At 32.0% G+C, this 24,323-nt stretch overlaps 1 protein-coding gene across 7 annotated transcripts in view; it reads left to right on the top strand.

Annotated features, from left to right (window-relative positions):
* Positions 1–24,204, top strand: part of LOC142358769 (uncharacterized) — a 42,677-nt gene extending 18,473 nt beyond the window's left edge. For 4 of the 7 annotated variants that reach the window (XM_075382573.1, XM_075382574.1, XM_075382577.1 and 1 more), the window contains exons 2-4: positions 17,139–17,750; positions 18,155–18,435; positions 22,538–24,204. In XM_075382573.1, coding sequence (XP_075238688.1) covers positions 17,188–17,750; positions 18,155–18,435; positions 22,538–22,881 — 1,188 coding nt within the window. In that variant the 5' untranslated portion in view covers positions 17,139–17,187 and the 3' untranslated portion in view covers positions 22,882–24,204. Of the gene's footprint in view, positions 1–1,175; positions 1,426–9,361; positions 9,734–17,138; positions 17,751–18,154; positions 18,436–22,537 lie in introns of those variants that run through there. The other 3 variants (XM_075382576.1, XM_075382579.1, XM_075410348.1) reach the window with 3 other exon arrangements.
* The last annotated feature ends 119 nt before the right edge of the window (positions 24,205–24,323 follow it).

The raw sequence follows: 24,323 nt of genomic DNA, 5'->3' as shown, positions 1-24,323 counted from the left end.
ATTCATAAATTCTTTTTATCGTGATTATCACGTATGGCAGTGCTAATATGAGATCTTTGAAATGCATGAATTAAACCCATAATTCTGTCTGTGCAATATTATTTCGCGTCTGTATGGTGGATTCTAGTACAAATCACGTACGCAGACGCCAGACTCAGACTCTCGGACGTGGCCATGAAACGTTCTTCATAGTCAATTCCTATCATTAAACTTTCAGAAAAACTAAGTTATTACAGCCATAAAAACAATTGAATCATAAATTCATAAAAACAAATAAATCATAAAAGTTCATGAGAAATTAAATTGTGCCTATAAGCATTCTGGTCAGCGAAATTTATATACATTAATAACCTGTTTATTTTGAAACTGAAATGTTTGAAGGTTGTTTGATGTTAATTATTTGAAACTGCATACGTGCTTGAAAATTAGCAGACAGTTAGATTTACCGCAAAGGTTGAGAGTAGGGGTGGGGTGGGGTGGTTGTTGGGGGTGCATTTTCCGCTATGAGATCAGTTCAACTGAAATGGGAAACTATCAAATTTGATCTGTTATTTTTGCCTTCTATTTGCTACGCTCGGAAACATCGTGAACATGTTTAATGCTGAATCATAATTGCGAAATTCGTTTTAAGTGTCTTTTATAACTGCTTTTCCTCAAATAGGAACCAAAAGTGCGTGATCAAAGTCAAATTTGTAGGTCGAGGTTGAAATGCCGAATGGAGAATATGATTGTAAATTTCCTCGTAAATAAACATGGTTTAAAAGTTATACCCTGCTAATATTATAATCTTTAGTAAACGTGAAACATTGTATGCAGAACATAAAACTCTAGAATGGAGTTCAGACGAGAAAATTTCGTGAACAAACGCCACGCCTATCATTCACACGCACTGAACACTCAAGCATTACCAATGGGATAACTCCACTTTGACATTTGTTCATTGTTTGGTATCTGCATATTTCGAAATATATTTATTTCGAAAATGGCGTCATAATTTCAATTTATTGCATATAATTTTGGCTCTGCTTGGCTATTATCATTTTTTATTGATATATAAATTATAAGTCTGTGAAATACGCTTTGATCGAACCGTTTCTATTAATCTATAGAGAATTCAGGCTTGATTGTTGCCGCAGAATTGTTTTCAACAGTCTATAATAGCCCTTTCTTTTCATTCAAAAACAACCATTTTATTGATTGTTCAACTTTCAATAGAGCTCTCCTAAAAATTCCGGATTAGATCATCATCGTGCATCCAATAAATGCAAAACTTTTCCAGATGACTATACAGGAATTATTCGAAAATGTTTATTACAATTTTTAAGAATCATTGCAAACTATTTTTTACAAACAGATTGAGGCCATTGCGTACCTGTTACTTCCCAAACGAAGATGATTTAGCATAACAGATATGTTAATTCGCCGGTAAGCATAAACACAAAAATGAATTAACACGTTTTGTATGACAAAGAACTGAATATTTTTTTCCTGTTTCATACTCTACTGATGACAAAATTTCTGTATTTTGAACATGGTTTGAACTTTTCCTCTTGGTCCATAAATCAGCCTGTTGCATAAATTTTTTATACGAAAAATTTTGTATTGACTTCAAGGTACCTGAAATGTTCAAGTTTGCTTTATGGGAAATTGTCTTAAGTTTACTTGAAATTAGGTTAAATATTTATCGTGTAGTTGTATTGCATTGCTTCAAAGTGTTTGCATTTTCGGAAAAAATTAATGAATGACTGAACGCTCACAAAAACTGAAGTCAAATTCAAGTAGTCAATTACTCGTGTTAGAGAGTACTGTTCAAAAAATGGCTCAAACGAAAACACAAAAACTAATATGAGCAATTACTTACGATATCACATCACTAAACACAATTTAATCACACTGAGTTAATGTTAAAGTTAATAGATCAAGGCAGGGCACGGCAACATTAAAAGGGCACAATTTAAAAATTTATTATACCTGACCTTAAAGTTTACATTAAAAACTTTAAGTCGTCTGGTAGATTAACGTAACGTACCTGAAAAATTTACATCCTTAAAATTTAGTTTAATTATAACAAAATTAAGGTAACAGACATTCCAAATTCAGACAACAGACATAATTCTTATAATGGCCTTAGGTCAATTTGGTGGCCTAATTATTATCAGATATTTGGTTAGTCTCCACTTTTTTTGCTCCTTTCAAGATCTCACTGTTAATTAAAATGAACTTAAGTTAATTGGGATCAGGTAAAATTTTTTTTCTAAGATTACGTTAACTGAATTTAGGTAGATTTTTTATCCTGCCTGAAGTTAATTGAATAATAAGGTATCAAATTTTAATTTGAGCCACATTTTAGGGTTGTTGTGGTAAATTGCAGCTTTGCTGCAATTTACCTTAACTATATTTATGTCTACTTCGTGTGCGAGTTTTCTCACAGTCTAAATAAAACGCTCCGTTTTGGTGATATCTCAATAAATAGTAAAATTTTTAGCATTAAACTCACATTCTGTGATGGCAGTTGAAAATGTTTTTCTTTTGTCAACATTTAGGCTTCTTCGTTTCTCATGAAACGCATGGGTCTGCCCGGGTCAACGTTTTTTGAAAATTATTCTAGAAATGCTATTTTAGAAAGTTATTATTAGGTGGCTAACTTGTACATAAATAAACTCTTATTAGTATGTTAATTTTTAAACCTTTTTCTAACACAATTTTAGCACTTGTGAACACGGTAAGCAGATAATTTTCCGCTCGAAAATTTTGTTTCTATAGCTGTTAGCGCATTTCTTTCCCAAATTTTCAGCACTTAAGCATTTTTGAACACTTATCTATCCCTTGTTATAAATCAAATTGTTCTTAGCTACAATAGCTACTTTTTTCACAAGATTTGCTTAAATTGTTGGAGTTCCCTCTTTTTTAAAAGATATAATTTTGAGGTGCAGAAATTGTGTAACGAATATAATGAAATTTTTTGAAATTCCTGCATTTATGGTAGAAATGAGCTGAAAATCTGAATTTTGAAGCGTTGAATTAATATAAAATGGTCAGAAATTGTAAAAGTAATGTGATGAAAGCCTTGGAAATCCCTCTTTACATGAAGTACTGAATTTATAGATAGAAATGCGCTGAAAGGTTGGATTTTTTTGAAAAGTGTGCAAAAATATGTAAGAAGTGTGCTCTATGTGCTGAATTTTGAAGTGGTGAATTTCTGGTAAGAGATATGATATGCTGAAAAACGTGCTGAATTTCAGTGAGAACGTTGCGGAAATCATGGCGGTCTAATTGAATAAACCTCCGTTTCTGTCATTTTTTTAATCTCTCCAATATTTCACGATACGGGCATATGCATGGTTTTTTATTTATTCTAGTGATTCACACTTCAATTACATTTCTACTATAATACGAAGTTCATTTTAAGGGCAACCAATCAAAACATATTGTGAAAAGATTGACTGATACAAGTAGCATTTGGGAAAAGTAATTAGGCATGATACAACTTAAGCACCTCTTATCATGTCTTCCTTTTTTCCAAAATTGATTGTTAAGATTTCACATCTGTCAGAGTTAAGAGAGAATCTGGCATATCTTTCAATACCAAGTCTAATTTCTTGACAGTCATTATTTTGATTTTCCCCACCAATAAATAATGAATAAACACTACTTTCGTTGATTTCTCGGAACTCAATATTTATTCCTATATCTCCGTACAATTGTTTGATTTCCCAATTCTGGCCTCATTTAAACCTGCATTTCTCAACGTTCCAGTCTTGTCCCATAAATCAATTACAGCCATATGTATGTTTTTGAGCCTATTTATTAGTCTCATTTGGTATTTTCCCGATTGGGAGTGAGTATAGATAGCTAACAAGGTGGCTCGGTAATGTGCAATCGCACATAAGGTTCCGACCCCGCTCATCCACATTTTTGCCATAATTGTCTACCAAATGAGGAACAGATAGAAAACCCCAAGAATTCAAGTATTTTTCAAAAAAAAAATTGGTGTATGAACGAAAAGATAGCCTCCAAAGCAAATAACTCAGTGGAGTAAAAAATGACGCATTAGATTGATGAGGCATGTCAATGTTAAGAAAGTGAGTCAAGACGAAAAGCAAAGTCAAACAACAACAGCAAAAATTGATTACATCAAAGAATTTATCTCCGTTTTAAAAAACAAATCTTAATAACAAAGTCAAAGTAGCGTCAGATAAAGCTCAAACTAAACCAAATAACATGTAATTAACCAGAAAAGATATGGGAACAGTCCATAATAAGGCTTGGTAACAATTAGACAATAAGAACAAAAACAGTAAATTTGAAAAATTCGCTAATTTTTTTAAAACATTTTATTTCAAAGTAATGAAAACCATTAGAAATCAACTAATATATCCTATAGATTTGCGATTACCAGTGTTTCTAAAGATGGGAATTAAGAACTGTGAGTATTCCATTTTTATGCGGTTACAAAAAGAACAAATAATATACAACAAACAAAAAATCAATTAAATTTTTGCCAGAAAACGCCTTTGAAGCCGTAAAGCAATACCTTGGCCTTCAAAATATATTTGATTGCAGCTTCTTTGGTCACCGATAATGTATTATGTGAACTCTCATTAATTAAACCAAGTAACAAGTAGACAAAAAAGAAAAAAGGCAAAAGTATGTAACACTTACTTTTTTCGAACATTTTTTTTCCAAAGTCATGAAAGCCATTAATTACAAAATGAAAAAATTAAATAGGTTCTTTTATGCTTACTGAAGAAGCCCTTGAGATCTGCAATTATCGGGAGTATATTTTACGTCCATAAAAGAATCTAAATTATGAAAAAAATTAAAAATTAATTTAGTTTTCTTTGTGAAAAGCCCGTGTCGAAGCCAGTAAAGTCATAGTGATATCTTTAAAAACGTTAGATCCTTTGACACGAATTCCTTTGACGCTGTCATATTCGGCCTGTTTTTAACGAGACTAGGTAACAAACAGACAATAAAAGGAACAAAATTGCGACGTTAAAAAGTGTTTTTTTTTTCGGAAAACAATTATTTTCTAAGTCATGAAAGCCATCAGCTATCTAGTAATATCAGAATGCCGGACCACTTATTTTCCCATGAAAGGCCATTGAAACCGGGTCATTGTACAGGAAATTTCATACGACTAAAAAGACAAAGTAAAAACGACAGTTAGTGACAAAGTTAATAAATTTAGTTAAATTCTTTGAGAAAGTATTGTCGAAGCCGTTAAAACCGGAGTCTATCCTTGAGGAAATAATATTATCTATTGCGCTTTATTTTGAACGCCAATAAAGCCCGATATATGAACTGTCAATAACGTGATAAGGTGACAAAATTAGAAAACGTGAAAAATATATAAAACCTGAAAAAAAAATGAAATCTAGTATTATCAAGCTAGAAAACCATAACTTAAGGTAAAAAACCGCAATAAATATTGAATTTGAATTCAATGGAAAGAAGAAGCATTTTTTATTGCTGAAAATAAGCTACAAGTGGACCAAATTAAGAGAAAAAAGGCGGCAAAAATTAATAAGCCATTATTTATTTAAAAATCAAACATTTTTAAAAGTCAAAATGACCATAAGCTTTCACGTAATAAACTAGATACAATAATTTGGAGCTTATTAGGATGCGATTTGGACATATCTCTTGTGGGCTTTGATTGGAAATGTTCTGTTATTTAACTAATATATTTAAAAGATCTCTTTTTTTATAAAGAAGACCGACTGATTACAATCCGAAATAGTTTTTGATTGTAACAGTTCAAGATTTGTCCAAAGCTAGCTCTGCTAATGCTCTTCATCTATTAAGAACACTTAATTTTTCGATTGTTATAGATTTAAATTTTCTGTTAGTTAAAAATCCAAAATTAAATGCTGCGTTTTTGATAATCAACGAGTAAAGTTAGCAAAAAACGGCAAAGTTTTAATTACGGAGCACTGGCAACGGAAGTTGAAGTAGAAATAGCCCCCATTTCAGTGTACAAAGATTGTGTTAGTGGTGTTTGGGTGTGTTCTTCCTGCAAATTTAATCAAAGTGGAAACTTATTTCGTGCTGTTTTTGATGAAATAGTCAGAATTTAGCCAGAATTTTTGACAAAAATTTAAATAAAATTAGCCGACAACATTTTCTTGTCTTTAAAAATAAAATCAACAACACTTCCTTTAAAAAATTTATCAAATTTTACCAAAATTAGCTAAATTTTAGTAAAAAATTCCGGAAAATGTGAATAAAATCAACGGAATTCACTCTATTTTCTCAAAATTTTAAACCTCGATAACTCCCTGTAAAAAACGAAAATAAAAAATATCTTTTTAATTCCATATTCTACGCTGGACAAGCTTTCTAATGATACCAGTCTCAGCTTTCTACGATGAATATATCCATCGGCCAAAATTGTCTGTACAAAAAAAACCTATTTGAGTATATAGTTCCTCCCCCCTCAAGGGGGTCGGGACAACAATCTGAGAATAACCGTAAATTGAATAATAATTACTCAAAACAACACAAACGCACAATGGTTATATAATTTTCGAGTTCAAAGTGGTCGAAAGAGATCTTATATGGATCACAAATGCACGTTTAGCTTTTCAGCGTTGAGAAATTGGCCTTAATGTTTACCACCATGCTTAAATTTGTGACTTGTGTTAGAGCTGATTGCATGGCGATCCAATTTGTTAAGAATAAACCGGGTCAAGGTGTCAGTGCTAATTAAACGCTTAATTTTCAGTGCTTTAAAAAGCACTGAATGGTGAAACACGTTGAGTTTAAAATATTCAGCTCCTTTTTAGTGCTTTTCTGCTACTTTTCAGCTATTGTCCAAGTTTTTAAGTGGTGAATTAGCGCTTTCCCAACAAACTTTTCAGCACCTTCCCGAAATCCACAATTTGTTCAGCGATAATTCAGCTAGTCTATCAGAACTAAGGATTTTGAACTCTGTGATCGCACAACCTATATGCTCAACTAGGTTTTTTTGTTCTGTCAATTTTAGCCGATCGATATATTCAACGAAGAGAGTTGTGAGTAGTATCGTTGGAAAACCGTCCAGCGTTTAATATGATGTAATTTTTTTTTTAAATTTAGTTTTGTTCGGGGATTTATCGAGGTTTAAAGGTTCATGAGAATATTAGACCGATTTCGGTTGTTTTCGTTCACATTTTCTGTAATTTAAGCCCAAATTTTGTTAATTTTGCGAGTTATTGAGATTTAAAGTTTTGTAAACATTTGATTGATTTTCGTTGCTTTTGTTCTCATCATATTTTTTTTGCCGTTTTTGGCAATTTTGCTTAAAAAAAGTTAAATAAAATTGTAAACAATAATGTTAGTGTTGCTGAACTGTTTCATCCAATTTTGTGGCTCAATTTTTAACAAATTTTAAAATTCAAAACTTTTTTAATCACAAATGGCATAAAATTTGCTTCTTTAGCACACTCTGTTTAAAATTGTCGGAAATACAAAGCTAAGAACTGCTGACCCAAAATTCCAGAGAAGGCTAGTTATTTTCTGCTTCCCACAAGAGTGTTCTGGAATAAAAATGTTGGTGGTTTTTCTCTAATTTAACTCGACAATTGTCCAAAATTCGTTTACTTTCGATATATTGACTTTTGTAAAATCAATGATTTTTCTAACATTTGGAACAAATACATTTTTCAATGGACGATCAGCAATAGCAAGGCTAGTTTCGGTTTAATCGTGGATTTTTGTAATTCATAAATTTTAATTGTATTGGGGCGTCTCTTTTTGAACATTTTTGCCCCTTTTTTGTTTTTATTGTTAATAACAGACGGGAATGATTTCAAATCAAGGTTCAATTGTTGACAGATCCCATTTACGCGCAGTCGAGTCCAATGGACATATTTTCAAACTTCAGTGAAAAGAGCATTGTTTTTAGGTCTTCAACTCTGTGTTTTTGCAATTTTTTTTTTAGAAATGTTGAGTTCTACTTGTTTTCCTTATTCCATAGTCTTGATACAGAGTTTCACTAGTCCCCTATTGGCTTCCTGCGGCGTTACAAAGTGTTTATCCAATGTTTTTTAGTCGAAAGTGTATGCTTGTTCTGACTTTTAAAATTATTTGTTTTTAAAAAGCAATAGATTTTCGAGCCTTGCCGCCTTTTCAACTTATTTCTGTCAAATTGCAGCTGTTCTCAGCAAAGAGTATTTCTATCTTTCTGATGCATTAATTTGGGCGTTTGAAGTCGCCGTCACAGTCACACCGACACTGCTAAGTAACAGTCAAGAAATCTAAATGTTTTGCTATATACATTAGATTTTATACTACACTAGTTTTACAAGGAGGTTTCGTGGAGGTTTGATAGGCAGTGATCATTTCTCCATTATTCAGTTTTTTTGGTAAATCTTGGTCGCACAGGGTGGTTTTGAAATAACCACAATTGAGCGATTTGTAACTTTTGGAGAAAATATTTTTTCTCTCCACTCAGTCAAAAATTGCTTTCAAGTCATTCGATTACCGTGAGTTTTTGCATGGAAGTAGTTAAGGTTACTTCTAGCAGTCAGTTTTCTCTTAGGATTTAGGAAGGAGAGGTAGACAACTTTGGGGTCCTGACTTATATATTTTTTGCGGGTCATGTTAAGTTTTCAGTAATTCTAATTCAGATTTCAATTTAATACTTCAAAATTGCTAGGAAGCTCGAGAATTCTGCATGATCGAATTTTAAGCCCACTGTGCAAGGGTACTGATATGCGAAGATAGCATTTTTTAAAAAAGTTTGCAAATCATCTCAAATTGAGAAAAGTTGTGAAATTGTAAACTATCTATATATGAGTATTTGAATGATTATGCCGCCCTTGTTAATAATCACTCTGAATGTGCAGGAATGCGTGTGGAAAAGGCCAAAGAACGTAACATCTAAACTTTAATTCCCTTTATTGTTTTGCTTAGCCTCAAAATAGCTTTATGGTGGGAAGATTTTCTCCCATGATACGTCTCCTATTCCTGTGATTTCTGAGATTGGGAATGATCTAACTTAAGTCCTTAGTCAGGATTTTACAAAAAAATATCTCATTGAAAAAGGTGCGAATTTGAATTCATTTTTATACCAAGGAAGTCAAACTTTACGTCGAACTTTAACAGTGAACTAAACAAGAGGAGCATTATTGATTCGGTAAAGTGTATATGTTTCGACGCAATGCTGGTTCTATAATAAAAATTAAGAAAATTTAATCTAATTTGTGTGAACCAATTTTATTGTCTCCGTGAGAGAATTGCTAATAATTTCCTCATCATCGCAGACATTTACTAAAATTGTCCATCAATTCAGTTTCAATCTTAGTCGCTTTCAGCAAAAATATCAGATGGCTAGAATTTATCATAAGTTTAAATAAAGCATGGTGGTATAACATATCAATTCAATTATACTGCTCTAGAATTTTGTTCACATCGCTCGATATATTCGAAAAGACCTTTTTCGATAAGATAGATGAGTAAAAGTATAATTGTATAAAGTTTAAAACTAAGCTTGAACGTAAGGAGTTCTTCAAGTTTTTCAGTTGTTTTAATTTTACTGCTTTTATTGCTGTTACTTTAGAGGGTGCATGTTTTGTACCATCATAGACGTCAAATTACTTTTTCAATTTACGTCATTATATTGTAGTTATTTATCTCATTTTCGTTTAAATACAGATAGTTTTATTCTTATCATATTTTTAACTTACCTGATAAATGTTTAGCCGGTGGAAACGGTTGTTGGCTTGGATGCTTAAGCTTAACCAAGGGAGTTAAGATCACTGGATTTGGATTTTTGTGTAGCGTAAACGACTAAGATTAGGCTTCGCATTTTTTTTCTTTTCAAGATGGTGACATAGGCCTAGAATAGTGATATAGAATGCAAGTCGTTATCTAGGTTAAAGAAGTTTACTTGTGTTTTCGGCAACTGAAACCCTTGATCACAGTTTTCTAATCACGGTTATTGCACTAAATTGCTTTGAACGTATTCAATCTCATAACATTTTTCAGATTAATTTCGTTTAATTAAAAATTGGACAATTTTACATCCCGATATCTTTTCTTTTTATTATAAAATGGAAAATGCTATCGATCAGTTATCACTGACCGATGGTTTCGTATTCAGAGATATTAATAAAATAATAGTGCAAAATTTTAAGTTTTTTTTTCCTTTTTTTCCTTTAATCATTTCCTTTTATTTCAATAGAATGGAGAGTTTTGGGATTGCAACGATTGTTAATTATCTGATGGATGTTAATGAATTAGCTAAAAGCGTCCTAGAGTTCAGGGCGTAATACATCAGCTGCTAATTTTGCGCGCTCAACTTTTCAATGTAGTTTAAGGAGCTGTGCGGCTCACTGAGCTTAATTAAAAATGCTTATCGTTTATTTCAATTTCCTCGCTTATTCAGCTGACTTTGTGCATCTGATTTTTTAATGGCTTTGTACTACAATGAGAGACAGTGATTATTGGACCTGAAATTTTTTCTTCTTCTGGCATTGTTTTTCAATCGTAAAATCATTCTTTCATTTACAGCGGTTTGTATATAATTTTGAAAAATTGTATTGAAGATTGGATAAGAGTTAAATTTTAGATTAGCTTGTTAATAGTTTTTCAATTTTGATGTTTCAAAAAATCTTTCCCCTTATTGAGTGCAAGAATTCTTTTGGTTTGCGTTTATCTTAATGATTTTTCTGGCATTGTTATGCTACATTTTTATCAACCAAAATTCTTATAACAATTTTGCCGCGGGACTGCTATGCGCAAGGTCTGACTTTGGGATTTCATTTACACACTAAAAAAAGTTAAAAATTAGAGATTTATTTGTTTCTTTTCTTCTCAGAACAGCATTTTTTCCTTGCGTCATGCAAAAGTTTTGAGGTTCTGAAAAGTTGTTGCAAGTTCTTTAAAAAAATTCTTGGAGGAAAATTGAAAAAAATATCGTTCATAAAGTTTTGTGAACATTTGACTGATTTTCGTTGTTATTGTTCACCTTTTCCGTATTTTCAAGAAATTTGTTGACAACAAATATGTTTGAAATTTGTAAGAAAGATAGTTTTGTTGATTTTAACCCTAACAATTGAAGTGTTATTGAACTGTTTGATTCAATTTTTGGCCAAAAATGGAACGAATTAAGATTTTTAGACCATTTTGTTTAAATTTGTGGATTAACATACCTAAAAACTACTGAAACAAACTCCAAAGAAGACAAGCTCTACTTGTGAATTATTTGAGAGCAATCTTCAATTAAAACTTTGCTGATTTTTTAATTTAACTCGATGCGTCATTTTTTTTTGCTTCAAAATGCATCTTTTTTTTTGTTTTTCTTGAGTCAAATTACCAATATTCATAATATTTCGTGTCCGTAAAGTTACCGTATCCAATTATGTGTTCCTATTGCATGAACGGTAATAGCTAGGTTAGTTTCGGTGTAATCGTTGTTTTTGAAAGCACAAAGAAATCCGGATTGTAATCAGTCGATGTTTTTTTGTTTTTCTTTTTCGTATTTTTATTGGTTTTTTTTTTGTACTTTAACTACTGAAAAGAAAATCCAAATCAAAGCATGCTAATAACAGATTCAATTGACTTCTCAAGAATTTTGAGGGAAACGTATTTAGTTTTTTTTGTCGAAAGCTTATGGTCGTTTTGACTTAAAAATGCCCTTTTTTTCAAAACAAACAATGGTTTAATGAGCCATGCTACTTTTTTCTCTTTTTTATATAACTTGTAGCTTAAGGTCAAAAAAACCGGAGGCATTGTCTTTCTAAATGATGAAAGTTAATTGTTTTTTGTGGTTTTAGGTTGTATGTAATGGTTTTTCTGCTTTAATACTACGAATTTTCAGAAAAAAAGATTTGGAATTGATTTTTTGGACGTTTTCCTTGGTTTGAGGTTTTTCTTTTCTTGTCACATGATTGACTGGTCAGATTTTATCACATTGTTGACGTTTGAAAACGGGGCGCAATTGAACACATGGGTCTATCAGTGAATAGATTATGGTTTTTAACTGCCTCGACACCGTCCTCTAGCAGAATTGAATGATTTTTTTTATTTTTGTATTATTTGTTGTTCCTTTTGTAGTGGTGAGATGAATTTGCGGTAAATGAGGTCTTAGTGGTTTCCTCTGGATGCACGGGGAACTTATTTACTTATCTTATTTGAGAGCTAATTTTATGAATTTGAAATTAATTGTTTTTATAAATATGTAGACGTATTTTTTTATATGTGCGCTTTTATGTACTTTTTGTCCGCTTGCTACCCAGTGTCATTAATTACAAGCCGTATATCAAAGTTTTTGCGTTCACATAAATCACAATTCAATTTTTTGTTTTTTGTCGTTCTTTTTGTAGTCGTATGATAATTTCAGAAAATTTGCTTAACCACTTCTTACGGATGACCAAAGGAAATTGTTCACTGATTTTCATAAAGTTGGAATCAAATTTTATGAAAATATTTACAGATATTTTTAATTTGCTTTTCGCTGTTCTTTTTGGCCTACTTGTTGACTAGTCTTATTACTTACAGGTTGCATATCAAATTATTGGCAATGAAAAAAGTCACAACTGAACATATCTAAGGTTTTTAGTGCATTGTTTTTTTCCTAACGGCTTCGATACTGGTTTTTCGCAAAATAGAAATTTAATTTTTGAATTTTGTTTTTTCGTTTTTGTAGTCGTATAATACATTCACAATAATATTTAGTTAGCCGCCTCGTTTGGATGACCAAAGCAACTCATTTACTGATTTTCTGATTTTCAAAAATTTGGCATCAACTTTTATATATATATATATATATATATATATATATATAGATTTATATTTTAAATTTGTACTTTTCTGTTCTTTTTGGCCTGCTTTTTACCTATTCTTGCTAATGAAGGGTTGCATATCAAATTATTGTTTTTCTTTCAAAAAACTCACAATTAAACGTATCTAAATTTTTTGGTGCGTTGCTTATTTGTCTAACGGCTTCAATACCGGTTTTTTGCAAAATAATAGTCTATTTTTTGATTTTTTCCTTTATTTGTTCTTTTTGTAGTCGTATAATATTTTCACAACATTAGCTTAACGGCTTCGTATGAATGACCAAAGGAGCTTATTAACTGATTTTCATAGTATCTTTTTTACTGAAAAACGTCACAACTGAAAATATCTATGGTTTTTAGTTCATTGCTTATTTTTTAACGGCTTCGATACCGGTTTTTTTTAAAAAAAAATTAATTTTTTTTTATTTTCGTCTATTTATTGTTTTTTTCGTTGACGTTTAACATATTCGGAATAATTACAGAACTCAATAGTTTTATTAGAACTAAAGTAATCTTTTTAATGATTTCAGTTGATTGTTAATTTTTTTATGCTTTCAAAATTTGTTGCTCTCGAAAAATAAAACTGTTTCATGTTTTTACTTGTTACCTACTCTCAGTTTTCAGAGGTCACATTTCTGATTATTGGTGTTCAAAGAACGCGCAATTGAATATGTTTTAGTTTTTAAGGAATAGATTATGGTTTTAGCGGCTTTGACACCGTTTTCTTTCAAATTTTAATGAAATTTGTGTGCTTATCGTCGATGTTCTTGTAAACTTACGGTAGATTCTGGATAATACCAGGTTTCAATGTTTTAATATTGAGATATGAAAGAGCTTAGACACATCTAAAATTTCAATTGATATCTAGCGGTTTTCATTATGTAAAATTATTTGACAGAAAAACGCAAGCATATTTTTTAACTGTATCGTTTTTGATCGGTTTTGTCTACTTGTTGTTGAGTCTCATCAGGGACTGGTCCCATTTTTTTTCCTGGTGTACAATCTAATTTGTTTTTTTTTCAGTTTTTTAGGTACGATTTCGAGTTAGTAATTATGTAATTTTTTTCAAAGAAAATTGACATTGAGTTTTGGATGTAAATGTTTGTTTTTGCTGTTGGGTTTTTTTGTTTGTCTTGACTCGTTTCCTAATAATGGCAGGTCTCATCGGCCCAATTTCTTAACTTTTTAAGTGATTTAAGTTGGAAGCAAAATTTTTATTCATTCAAAAATTTTTATAGTTTTATGTTATTTTCTGCATTTAAAATTTGGTTTGTCATATTCGAAAGGAACAAATTTTTTTGTAAACTTCAAGCAGAGATTTAGTTTAAGTATGCTAACAAACTAATAAGTATTTTAATTCATAAATTGGTTTCGTTTCTCAATAAAAAATAATTTGACATTGGAGACCCCATTTGTTCTTTATTTAGTTGTAATTGCGGGAATTGAATCTTTTAGACTTCGAAGGCTTCTCATAGTGTTTCTTAATTTTAATTTTTGTACCGTTTTTCTTTTAGGTTTAATTGAGGCTTTTTTGTGTTGGCTTGATTTCGAAATAAGAATATAACCAATGTTTGAATTGAAATGCTCTTTTGCAGCATAATGTATTGTAATCAATTTATTTGTGACATTTTAATATTTTGTTCAAAACGAGGCTCGCTAATGTGCCATATAGTATTCCCACCCCGCTCGTCAAAATTCCTGTGTCAATTGACTACCAATTGAAGCAGAGGTGGTCTGCCTTTAAAAAAAGTAGTTTACATTCTGTTATTTAAACTTTGATATGCAATTTAAAATTGACAGACGTCTACATTAAAAAGGTTTCATTACAGTTTGAGATTTAGTTTGCAAACAGGTTTGATTTGAGCCTGTCAGTATTTGGACTCAGTAATCTAAGAACAAAAAACTCAGAAAATTTTAATCAACAATTCTATCTGTGTTAGTGTATAAAACACTTGTTACACACGAATCAATGCAGTTAACATCATCTATGCAACGTCAGAACAAATATTTGGCATTCGCTAGACTTACTAATTCTTTTTTGTTATTTAATCTTTGATAATAAATTCTTAAAAAAGGACAATATGTATGCAAAAATGTTATAATGAATATTACAAAAACATATTATTGAGTTCATTTTTCTGTATTTCACTAGAATCAACATTAGAAGAGCTGGAACAAAATCAACGCTTATGCAAATTCGCAAATAGTAAAAACAGTTTATTTAAGAAGAGAAGTGATTTTAACGAACTACGAAAATTAAGTGCCATAAATCTAATCTACACCTATTTCAAACTTAATCTCAAACTCTGATATCTACCAACTACCAACCTTATTACGATTCCTCTTGCATGGTCTCTTTTTGCTTTCCATTATATTCTAAGTTAATAAATAGTTTAGATATAGAAGTGAGTGCATAAAAATGAACTCTGGATCAACTTCAAACAGATGTCACAATATCTAGTTAATCACGTGCTAAGTCATATTTTTATGTGCCCATGGAACTTACCAAATGATTTTTGTAACAATTGTTTATCAAACCATACAAAAACCTCGAAAAAAGTCTCGAATTTGTTGAAGAAATTTTGTGCAAAGATTTGATAAGCCAAATACAACCTAACAGAAAGTTTTGACAAATAAAAATTTTGAAAATCAGCACATCTATTTGAATGCAAAGCTAGGACCTCTGGTTAATCAGATTATTATGCATGCCAACAAAACAAGTTTGATGGGAGATTTTTTTCTCAAAATCTGAAACATTCACAAACAAATGGACACATTCGAAAAGCTCAGTTTTGCTTCTATAGAAAACCAATTGGATTTTCACTTGATCAGGACAGTTGATGCATTTAATTTAAACTAATAAATATAATCAAATTAAAAAGAATGAAAAAAAAAATCAAATATTTAAACAAATCAAACACTTCCGTTTTTTTCTAAATTAAAAAGCGTCGATTTAGCGTCTATTTTACGGCTATCAATTGAATTGAGAATTGTTAAAATTTTGATCACAAATGATTTTTAATAAATTATGACGAATTTAAGTAATGGAATTGGAGGGCAAGACAATACCGAAGTATCGTCAAAATTTCTCAGAACGCAAAATTGGTTTTTCGTTTTCGATTACTATTGGTGTCGAAAAAACTATTGACTATTACTTCACGCTATTGAATAGCTTCCTTTATATCAGTACTGCATTTAACGAAACCTTTCATTATTCAGACTGACAAAGCACCAGAAACAGAACATCTCTAGTCAAAAACTCAAAAGTTTACTAAATAGTTTCTAAAAGGGACTAGTTTTGAAGTAATAATTTCTGTCAACAGTTAACTTAAACCTTCTGAGTGTTTGATTAGACCTCGTTAGATCTTTAGTGATACCTTTGAAAACAAGATAAAGAACAACAAAATTATTGAAGACACTGAGTGTCAAAGTCGGCAAAATCATTAGGTACCCAGAGACCAGTCGGAGAACAGCATATAAGCCCGTTTAAAACCAATGCATCGCATTTAGTAGAATTTGGCTGAAGGTCACGAGGAAAAGACAGAAACAAGACAAATTTGCCGCATGTGAAAAAAAGTGCTCTAAAAACTATGAAATTTGCATCCAAGTCCAAATTTGTTTTCTTATAAATACCGCAACGGTTGGAGGAAAAATAGTCGCTATATCACTTCAAGGTTACTAAAACATGGAAATGTTTAATTTGGTTACATAAGCGGGCTGGGCATAAAGTAATAATATATTTTAGAAAAAAATGACTCTAATTGTGAATAAAATCAGTGTGCATAGTGAAATGTTCATAAACCTCGTTAACTGCTTCAAAAAATAGATATCCAAACGGTCTTTAATTTTACACACTACGCTCCACCAGCTTTCTCGTGATACCACTTTCAGCTCTACGATAAATATATCGATCGGCCAAAATTGACTGAACAACATTTAAACAGTTGAGCATGTAGTTCCTCCTCATCCATCCCCCCTCCCCCACTAAAGTGGGGTCGGAGCAATTATTATATATTACATTGTGTTATATGGTTCAAAAGCAAATTGGGTCATATTTGTGATAGTTTGTCTATAAAATTCCGCTATAAGCAGTTTTTATGTAATATTTCATGGCAATGTTGTGCTTTGTTTTTGACGTTTTTTCATTTGTGTGTCAAAGCAAGTTTTATGAGGACTTTCTTCTCAATTTCTGTAATTATTTCAACATTTCTTTCCTTCTTCTACATTTGACGGCTTGAGGCACTCTTTGTTTTGGCTATATTTGTGTCTTGTGTCTGGACCTAAAAGCGTGTCAACTTGTCTTAAGAGGGTTTAAGAGAGACAGTGGCACTGGCTTATGAAACCGAGTTCGCTCAAAAAAATCTATTTTAGCTCGTGGCTGTAATCGAGTGCTGCAATCTGAGTTTCTTACGCTCCCAGAATGTCCAGTGAATCTTTCTATCCGAACACAGTATCGCTTATAAAACGCCAAAAAAGGCTGTGGTTTGTGATCATCAGCTGTCTTTTTGGCATTTGCTTCCTGTCCAAGGAATATATTAAAAACAGAGAAGAGAAATCTTTTAGATTATTTACTAACAGCAATGTCTTGTTGTATAGCAAAGATCAACAGCTTGATATCAATTACAATTTTACCTCAGGTACGGCAATATTACCCAACTATTCGGACAATCCTCTAAATCATTCCATGTTTCATATCATTACTCGAGTGTTAAGTAACGATTTGCCACCTTTACATGGTAATAATCAGACATTTCACAACACAATGTTAATTCTGGACCACGAACACTTGCCCAAAGACTTCAAACGCTTTTGGATTTTAAACTCAATAGCAAACAAGACAAAAGCGATGCAATTACGCTGGCTTTTGCAGTCCAGGAATGAAGCTTTTGAGAGCATAGATCTTCCAAATACAAGCAGTGTTTACTGGTTACGGAAGAATGCCCTGAATATCAACAAAGCTCGCAATCTTGGAATTCGAAGAAGGAACTTATTTCAACATTCTCCTAAGTTTGAGTATATTCAAAGGTCTTAAAAGATTTTTTTGCACTAACCAGAACCACGCCCGTATTTCACGGTTGATATGCTACCAATTAGAAAGCTAAGTTAAGGGTTCAATGAGTTGAAATTTTAAAAAGTTTCATTGAATTGGTGCAAGATGAATTTTTGATGAGAGCTGATTAGCTTTGCGAGCTTGATAATAATGTTTTTCATTAAATATATTTTGGTCAGAAATGTTAGTCTGGCTTAATGTTAGTATGTATAATTTAAAAATAATTGCGCAAAATAGTCGATAAATAATACTGACAGTGGTGACAAAAAGCGTACAACTTTAATCAGATTTTAGGTTACATTAAGAATAGGAGATTGTTGAAAACTTGCTTCAACAGCTTCGAAATGGGCGCTACTTGGGTGTTTATTTTCGATGGCTGTGCATTCCTAACAAACCAAAGTTTCAACAGCATATCAAATTTTGTCCGAAACCAGAGCCGACCAGAGTTCATCCACTTCAACCCTATGGTTCGTCTACAGCACAAAGTGAACGTATCTAACAACCTTACATATGAGAACCTCTTTCCATACATATCTGGACAGCAAGAGTGCCAAGTTGCAGTACACCGAAAATTTGTAAATCTAAGGAGCAAGATTTCACTAATGAAGTCTCAAAAAGGTAGGTTGGATCATACCTTCATAACTATTCGGAACTGCTTTTTTTGCTCTATGCGCAAACCGTTTAATTTCATTGTTGTGTGTGTGTGCGTGAACCAACTAATTAGAGTTTTTACGCTTAACATATCCGAATAGCCCGATGAGAGTTGTCATTAACCATTGCAATTATACCATTATAATTATAAACAAACAAGGAGGCTCGGTAATGTACGTTCGCACAATGTTCCGACCCAGCTCATCCACATTCTTGACTTAATTGGCTACCAAATAATGAAGAGATAGAAAACTTTCAAAAACATACATATCGTTAAGCAAACCACTTATGGAAGAAACAATTCCACTTTAGAGGACCGATGAAACTTGGTGATAGGACTACTAGAAAATACAATCATAAAAATCAAATAACAAGCATTAATTACGACCAATTTTGATGTCTATTTTTTCAAAGTAAAATCAAACTCCCATCAGATAAAACCTAAACAAAACTATTCATCCTATACTTTATTAGAAGTGATATAGGACCTATCCTCAATGCGACTGCTTAACAGGTTGCCAGAAAGGTGCGAAAATGAAAAATACGTATCTATTTTTGAAAACAATTAATTTCAAATTGTTTAAAATCATTAAATTTTAACTGGAATCACTTAAATGTTAATTTATATCACCATAGGATGCATGCAGTCCTGTCGTTAACCAGTTTAGGTCATACGACTACAAAAACGACAAACACAGGCAAAATCATAAAGTTCAAACTTTACGTAAATCTGGCAGTGAAGCCGTTTAAACCATAAGTTTGTCACTAAGAACATAAAAATTGTTCAGTTGCGAAAATTTTCAAAGCCAATGGGACCTATCATTAATATTATAATTTAAAAAGAATACAACAATCGTATCTAATGTACAAATATGAAAAAGTCACAAATAATTTATAAAATATCGAAGTAACAAAGCGAAAGATAAATTGTTGAAACTAAAGCCGTTATAAAGATTAAATTATAGCTCACTGGAAACGGGCTGTGACCTGTGTTCACAGAGACTAAAATAAAAATCAACCAAAAAAAATTTAAAAAAATAGCAAAGCTGAAAAAACCAAATATGTTTTTGAAAACAAATATTTTTAAAAGTCATAACAGACATAAGATTTCAACTAATATGGATGGGCTAACATGAAACAACTCAGAAAGTCAATTGCGCATGTTGATAAAGAGAATCAGTCGGAAGACTACAAATTACTAACAAATACAGGCGGAAGCCGAAATTTTGCAAACACTTGCGACGTCACAGTGTTGAAGGCACTATGATGAATTATAGGATGTTATTTGCAAGAACTGTAAATCATCTATTGCTTCTCATCTGAGTATCACAGTGTCTTCCGGATAAAAGCATTTGTAGAAATGACAACAAAATCAAAAACCATAGTTTGTAAGGTATCGGATACTATAAATAATCGATTGCTTCTCATCTGAATATCAAAGTGTCTTCATGATAAAAGAACGTAGAAATGACAACAAGAAACCCAAAATTTGAAAAGTATGGAAAACTCTTACGAAATTAAATTAGATGTTTGAAGCCATCAGTGCAAAACATATAAGCACAGAGAATATTTTGTTTGAAACTTCTATTTGAAGAGGCTGAGTTACACCATGACAAAAATGAGAACAAAAAGAGGACAGTTGATTTTTTTAATTTTTTTGAAAGACATTAAAACAGTTAGCTAAAAACTTAAATCACAAATTAGGTTCAGTTATTGGTCTCGTGGAAGCAATTGAGACTTATCATTATAAGGTATATGTTGTACAACATCAAAAAGTATGACAAACACATGCAAAAATAAAAAAAATCCAATTAAAATTGCGATAGAACAGTGTCTCAGCCCGTAAAACATAAACTATTCCACGAAAGCTATGAACATTCAGTTGACTCTTTTTTCATCGCGAAGCATTCTTCCTATCAATGAAATGGCAATTCAACTAAGAAACAAAATGAACCCTTAAAAATTGCAATTTTAACTAAAAATCAACAAAGCATTAGTTGAATACAAAAACGTAAAAAATATTTTTTTAAACTCAGAGGAAATTTGATCTGTTTTTACTGATACTAAGACAGAAGTTGAGAAAACTATGATAAAATAGTGGCAAAGTTCAAAAATTCACAGACATTTCCTTAAAACAAATGTGAATGCATTGTTTAGGCTCAGTTATAGCTCCTAAAGGATGCAATTGGATTTTTGATTGGGAACACTATGTCACTGGAATACAAAAAGTAAAACAAATGGAAGCAACACATAAGAATTTTACGATAACATTTCCCCAAAGCCATAAAAGCCATGAGCTTAAATATGAGACCATAATATGTTTGTTGGGCCTCATTTTTTGTAGCTATTATCTGTCAGTAATTGAGCCCCTGATTTGATATTTTTTTCAGTAATTAACATAAAAACTGCAACTACCGAAATATTTGGAAAAAAAGGCCGCGCCCGAATAAACATTAAAATTTTTTTACTGTAGGGATCCATGGTGTGATCAAGTTATGCCCTCAGATAGCCGCGCGACTAAGAAAACACTTAATTGTTCAAAAGGTTTTGCATACATTATTTTTTAATCAATTTTTTTCAGTTTATGGAAAATAAGTAATGAGTTTTGTTTAATTATCGAGGCTTTTATTTGGAAAAACTGGCAAAGTTGTAATTCCAGAAGCTCTTAAGGCCAACAGGAGTACAAGTAGCTCTCTTGTTGAGCTTACGACGGATATGCACGGAGTTTTAAGGTGTCTACGTCCAGGAAGTATAAAAAGTGGACTAAAACGGCATATTTGGTCCCATTTTTTACGGAAAAGTCTGATTTTCGAAAAATTTGGCACAAAGTATACCCAAAAAACTCGGATCGAACAATTAAGCAACCGTACTCTATCTTTGAGGATTACACCAATTACGCGGCCGTTAACAATTTTTTTCATTTCAGCAAAATTGGCAATAATTTGATGAAAAAATACTGAAAGTGTGAACAAAAACAACGGAATTCCGTCTACTATTCACAAAACTTAAAATCTTGATAACTCCATAGAAACTGAAATTCATAAAAAAACGGTTTACTCCATATTTTACGCTGGACGGGCTTTCTAATGATACCACTCATAAGTCTCTAAGATGATTATATCGGTCGGCCAAATTTGATTGAACAAAAAAACCCATTTGAGTATATAGTTCCTCCCCCACTAAAGCGGGTCGGACAATCGTTCAACGATGGTTATTTTCTACTGGGGTAAAAGGAACAAATCCCATTGTTCAGCTTGATTCACTTCGAAGAAATTTCAACTCTTGAACGTTGATTTTCGTCACTTTTGAACGTTTTCAGGTTTTATTAATTTCTAGCAGCAATACCACCTGTGGTTTCTGTATTGGTAGTGTAAGATCGTATCAGAAATTTTTTCATTTTTTGTTTCTGGGATCTGGTCAGATACTTTACAGTTCTTTTTGGATACTAATTCAAGTTTTTGATTTATTATAATAGGAGATCTTATAATAATTGGCCTAACTTTTAGCATGTGACCAGAACTTGTAAGAAAGATTTCTTGTCTTGGAGTTTTCATTTTCCTTGTAAGCTCTTTAAAGACAAATATATGCGCATGGAAATATTCATGAGCTAGCTTATAACGCAGTCAGTCAGTCAACTTTTTGTTGATAAAAACAGCTCATTTTTAGTTAAATTGTCAACAATGGCAGGTATAAATTTGATGTAAGTTTATAAAAAAATATAAAATTTTTATAAAAGTTAGTGCATATTATTTTATACAATCTATTAGACTCCTGAGTTTTTGAAGCCTAAATCTTTGAAGAAACGAGAGTTATCTAACTGATCAACGAGAGTTATATAATCGTTGATGAATTATAAGAATAAAAACTTTTCGACGAGAATTATATTATCGAATGATCGAAATGGAATGATCTGAATTGTATTAATATTCACTATTGCTAAACTTTAGAAACTAGTCTTGTAGCGTAATAAAAACAAAATTAAGTGGCTATTTTTCATTTGAAACTAAGAGGCTCATGTTTAAATTGGTATTTTACAGTAACTTAAGCTTGTGTCAATGTTGTACAACAGGTTTGCTGTTCGACGAAAAGAGACCTTACGCAAAAGAGAACAAGCTGCATTTTCTCAGTGATGCTAAGAGGCATTTGAGTGACCAACAAGTGCACTGCAGAAAAGCAATGATCGGTTATTCCAAGAAGAAGTCAAAGACGTTCGAAAGTGATATGAAGCTTATGGATGAATGTGGGTACGTCTTGAGATTGTTGTACCACCCAGAGGCAAATGCCCCAGATAGCCAGTACTTACCAGCTGGAAAGAGAGGTTACAGACGACTAACTTCCAAAAGGAACTTTGAGAGGCTTTTATACGTGGTGGCGAAACAAAATAGAAGAAGTGCATCAAAAAGATCAGAGTAAAGATGACTCAAAATTCCACTGCAATTAATTTTCTATCGGCTTTGAGAAACGCAACCACAAACGATACAAGAAGCATAGTTTTTGCAGTCGTTTTTTTGTTGGAGTATGTAAAAATAGGCTTCACTTTTGGCCTCTTAACGGCCGTGTCGTCGCATTTTTTTTTTCTGAATGAGAAGCATCAATTTGACCTTTTTCGCCAATATCGTTGGCTTTTCGTATCTGTTTTGCTTAGAAAATAATCACCAAATTTCAAACTTTTTGTAAATCTTTTATAAGTATTATAAATCATGATTTTTTTGCTCAAATGATGCTTTTGAAGCTCTGAATCCTTGAGAGTTATACCTGGGCAAGTTTGAACTTATCTGCTTTTTTCTGGTTTCTAAAACTTTTTTAATCGTCAGCTGTTTCAGACTCATAAAACGCAATTTTTATAAATGATCTCTGCGTTGTCTTCAATCGACAGAAATTTTGCTCGTTTTGTGTATATTTGAATGTAGGGACGCTTCAAAAATTAGCTGGCTCTGCTTACGTTTCGCTTCGCATAACCGACAATTTGAACATCCCAAACTTGACAAATTCGCGAAGCGGGTATCTGAGAATCTTCTCAATAGTGTTCAATTGCTTGAAGAGTTTCTTGAATTATTTTGAACGTTTGGACATTTACTTATATTTTCGCCACGATTCATGTCTTGAGAGAATCTCAGAAGATTTAAATCCGCCAGGGTTTTATTTGAAACCGCTTGGGTTTTATTCGGTAGGATTCGAATCCGCATCACTAGGGTTAATATCAGCCGTAGTTTATGTTAATTAAGGTACGATAATGGTACATTTTAAGATCAAGCCACAGAAAATCAACAGGGCGATGTAAGGTAGCAAGGTATTTCGCTGCATTGGGAAACCCAGCTGTTTAGTTTTAGACATCTATGTCAATAGAGATAATGATGACACCCCCGAAAAAAAAACTCTGAAGGAAGCGTTCAGCCCCCTGCAATACCTCAGTGATGCAAGGAGAGCAATGAAATGGTCAAGGTCAAAATATCATTTTACAATTTTACTTATTTTTGTTAAGAAATTTACAGCCATTAGTTTCTCATTTACTATAATGTGAGCTAAATATCCTTAACAAATGTGTGAAGTCCTCCAATAACTGTCGAAACTAAAGCTTCAGAAATTGTATGTATCACATTTGTATTGTATATTTGTCTTCATTAGGATTTTATTACTGATTTACACTTATAACCAATTTAATGTTTGTTTTTGTTATACCATGATTTCCTTTAATTATGCCATTATTGTCAATGAAATTTGATTATTCTCTTCGTGCCCTTTTGAGAATTATCAAAAACAATAATTTGGTTTGAAATGTGAAAAAGTTTCTTTTCACCCTTGAAATAGTCATCATTCAATTGTTCTGAAAAAAATCTAACTTTATAGTTTATTAG

This window comes from Convolutriloba macropyga, chromosome 2, assembly GCF_964194025.1.
Source record: "Convolutriloba macropyga chromosome 2, txConMacr16.3, whole genome shotgun sequence".
Taxonomy (NCBI): Eukaryota; Metazoa; Xenacoelomorpha; order Acoela; family Convolutidae; genus Convolutriloba; species Convolutriloba macropyga.
This window is presented reverse-complemented; position numbering and strand designations above follow the sequence as displayed.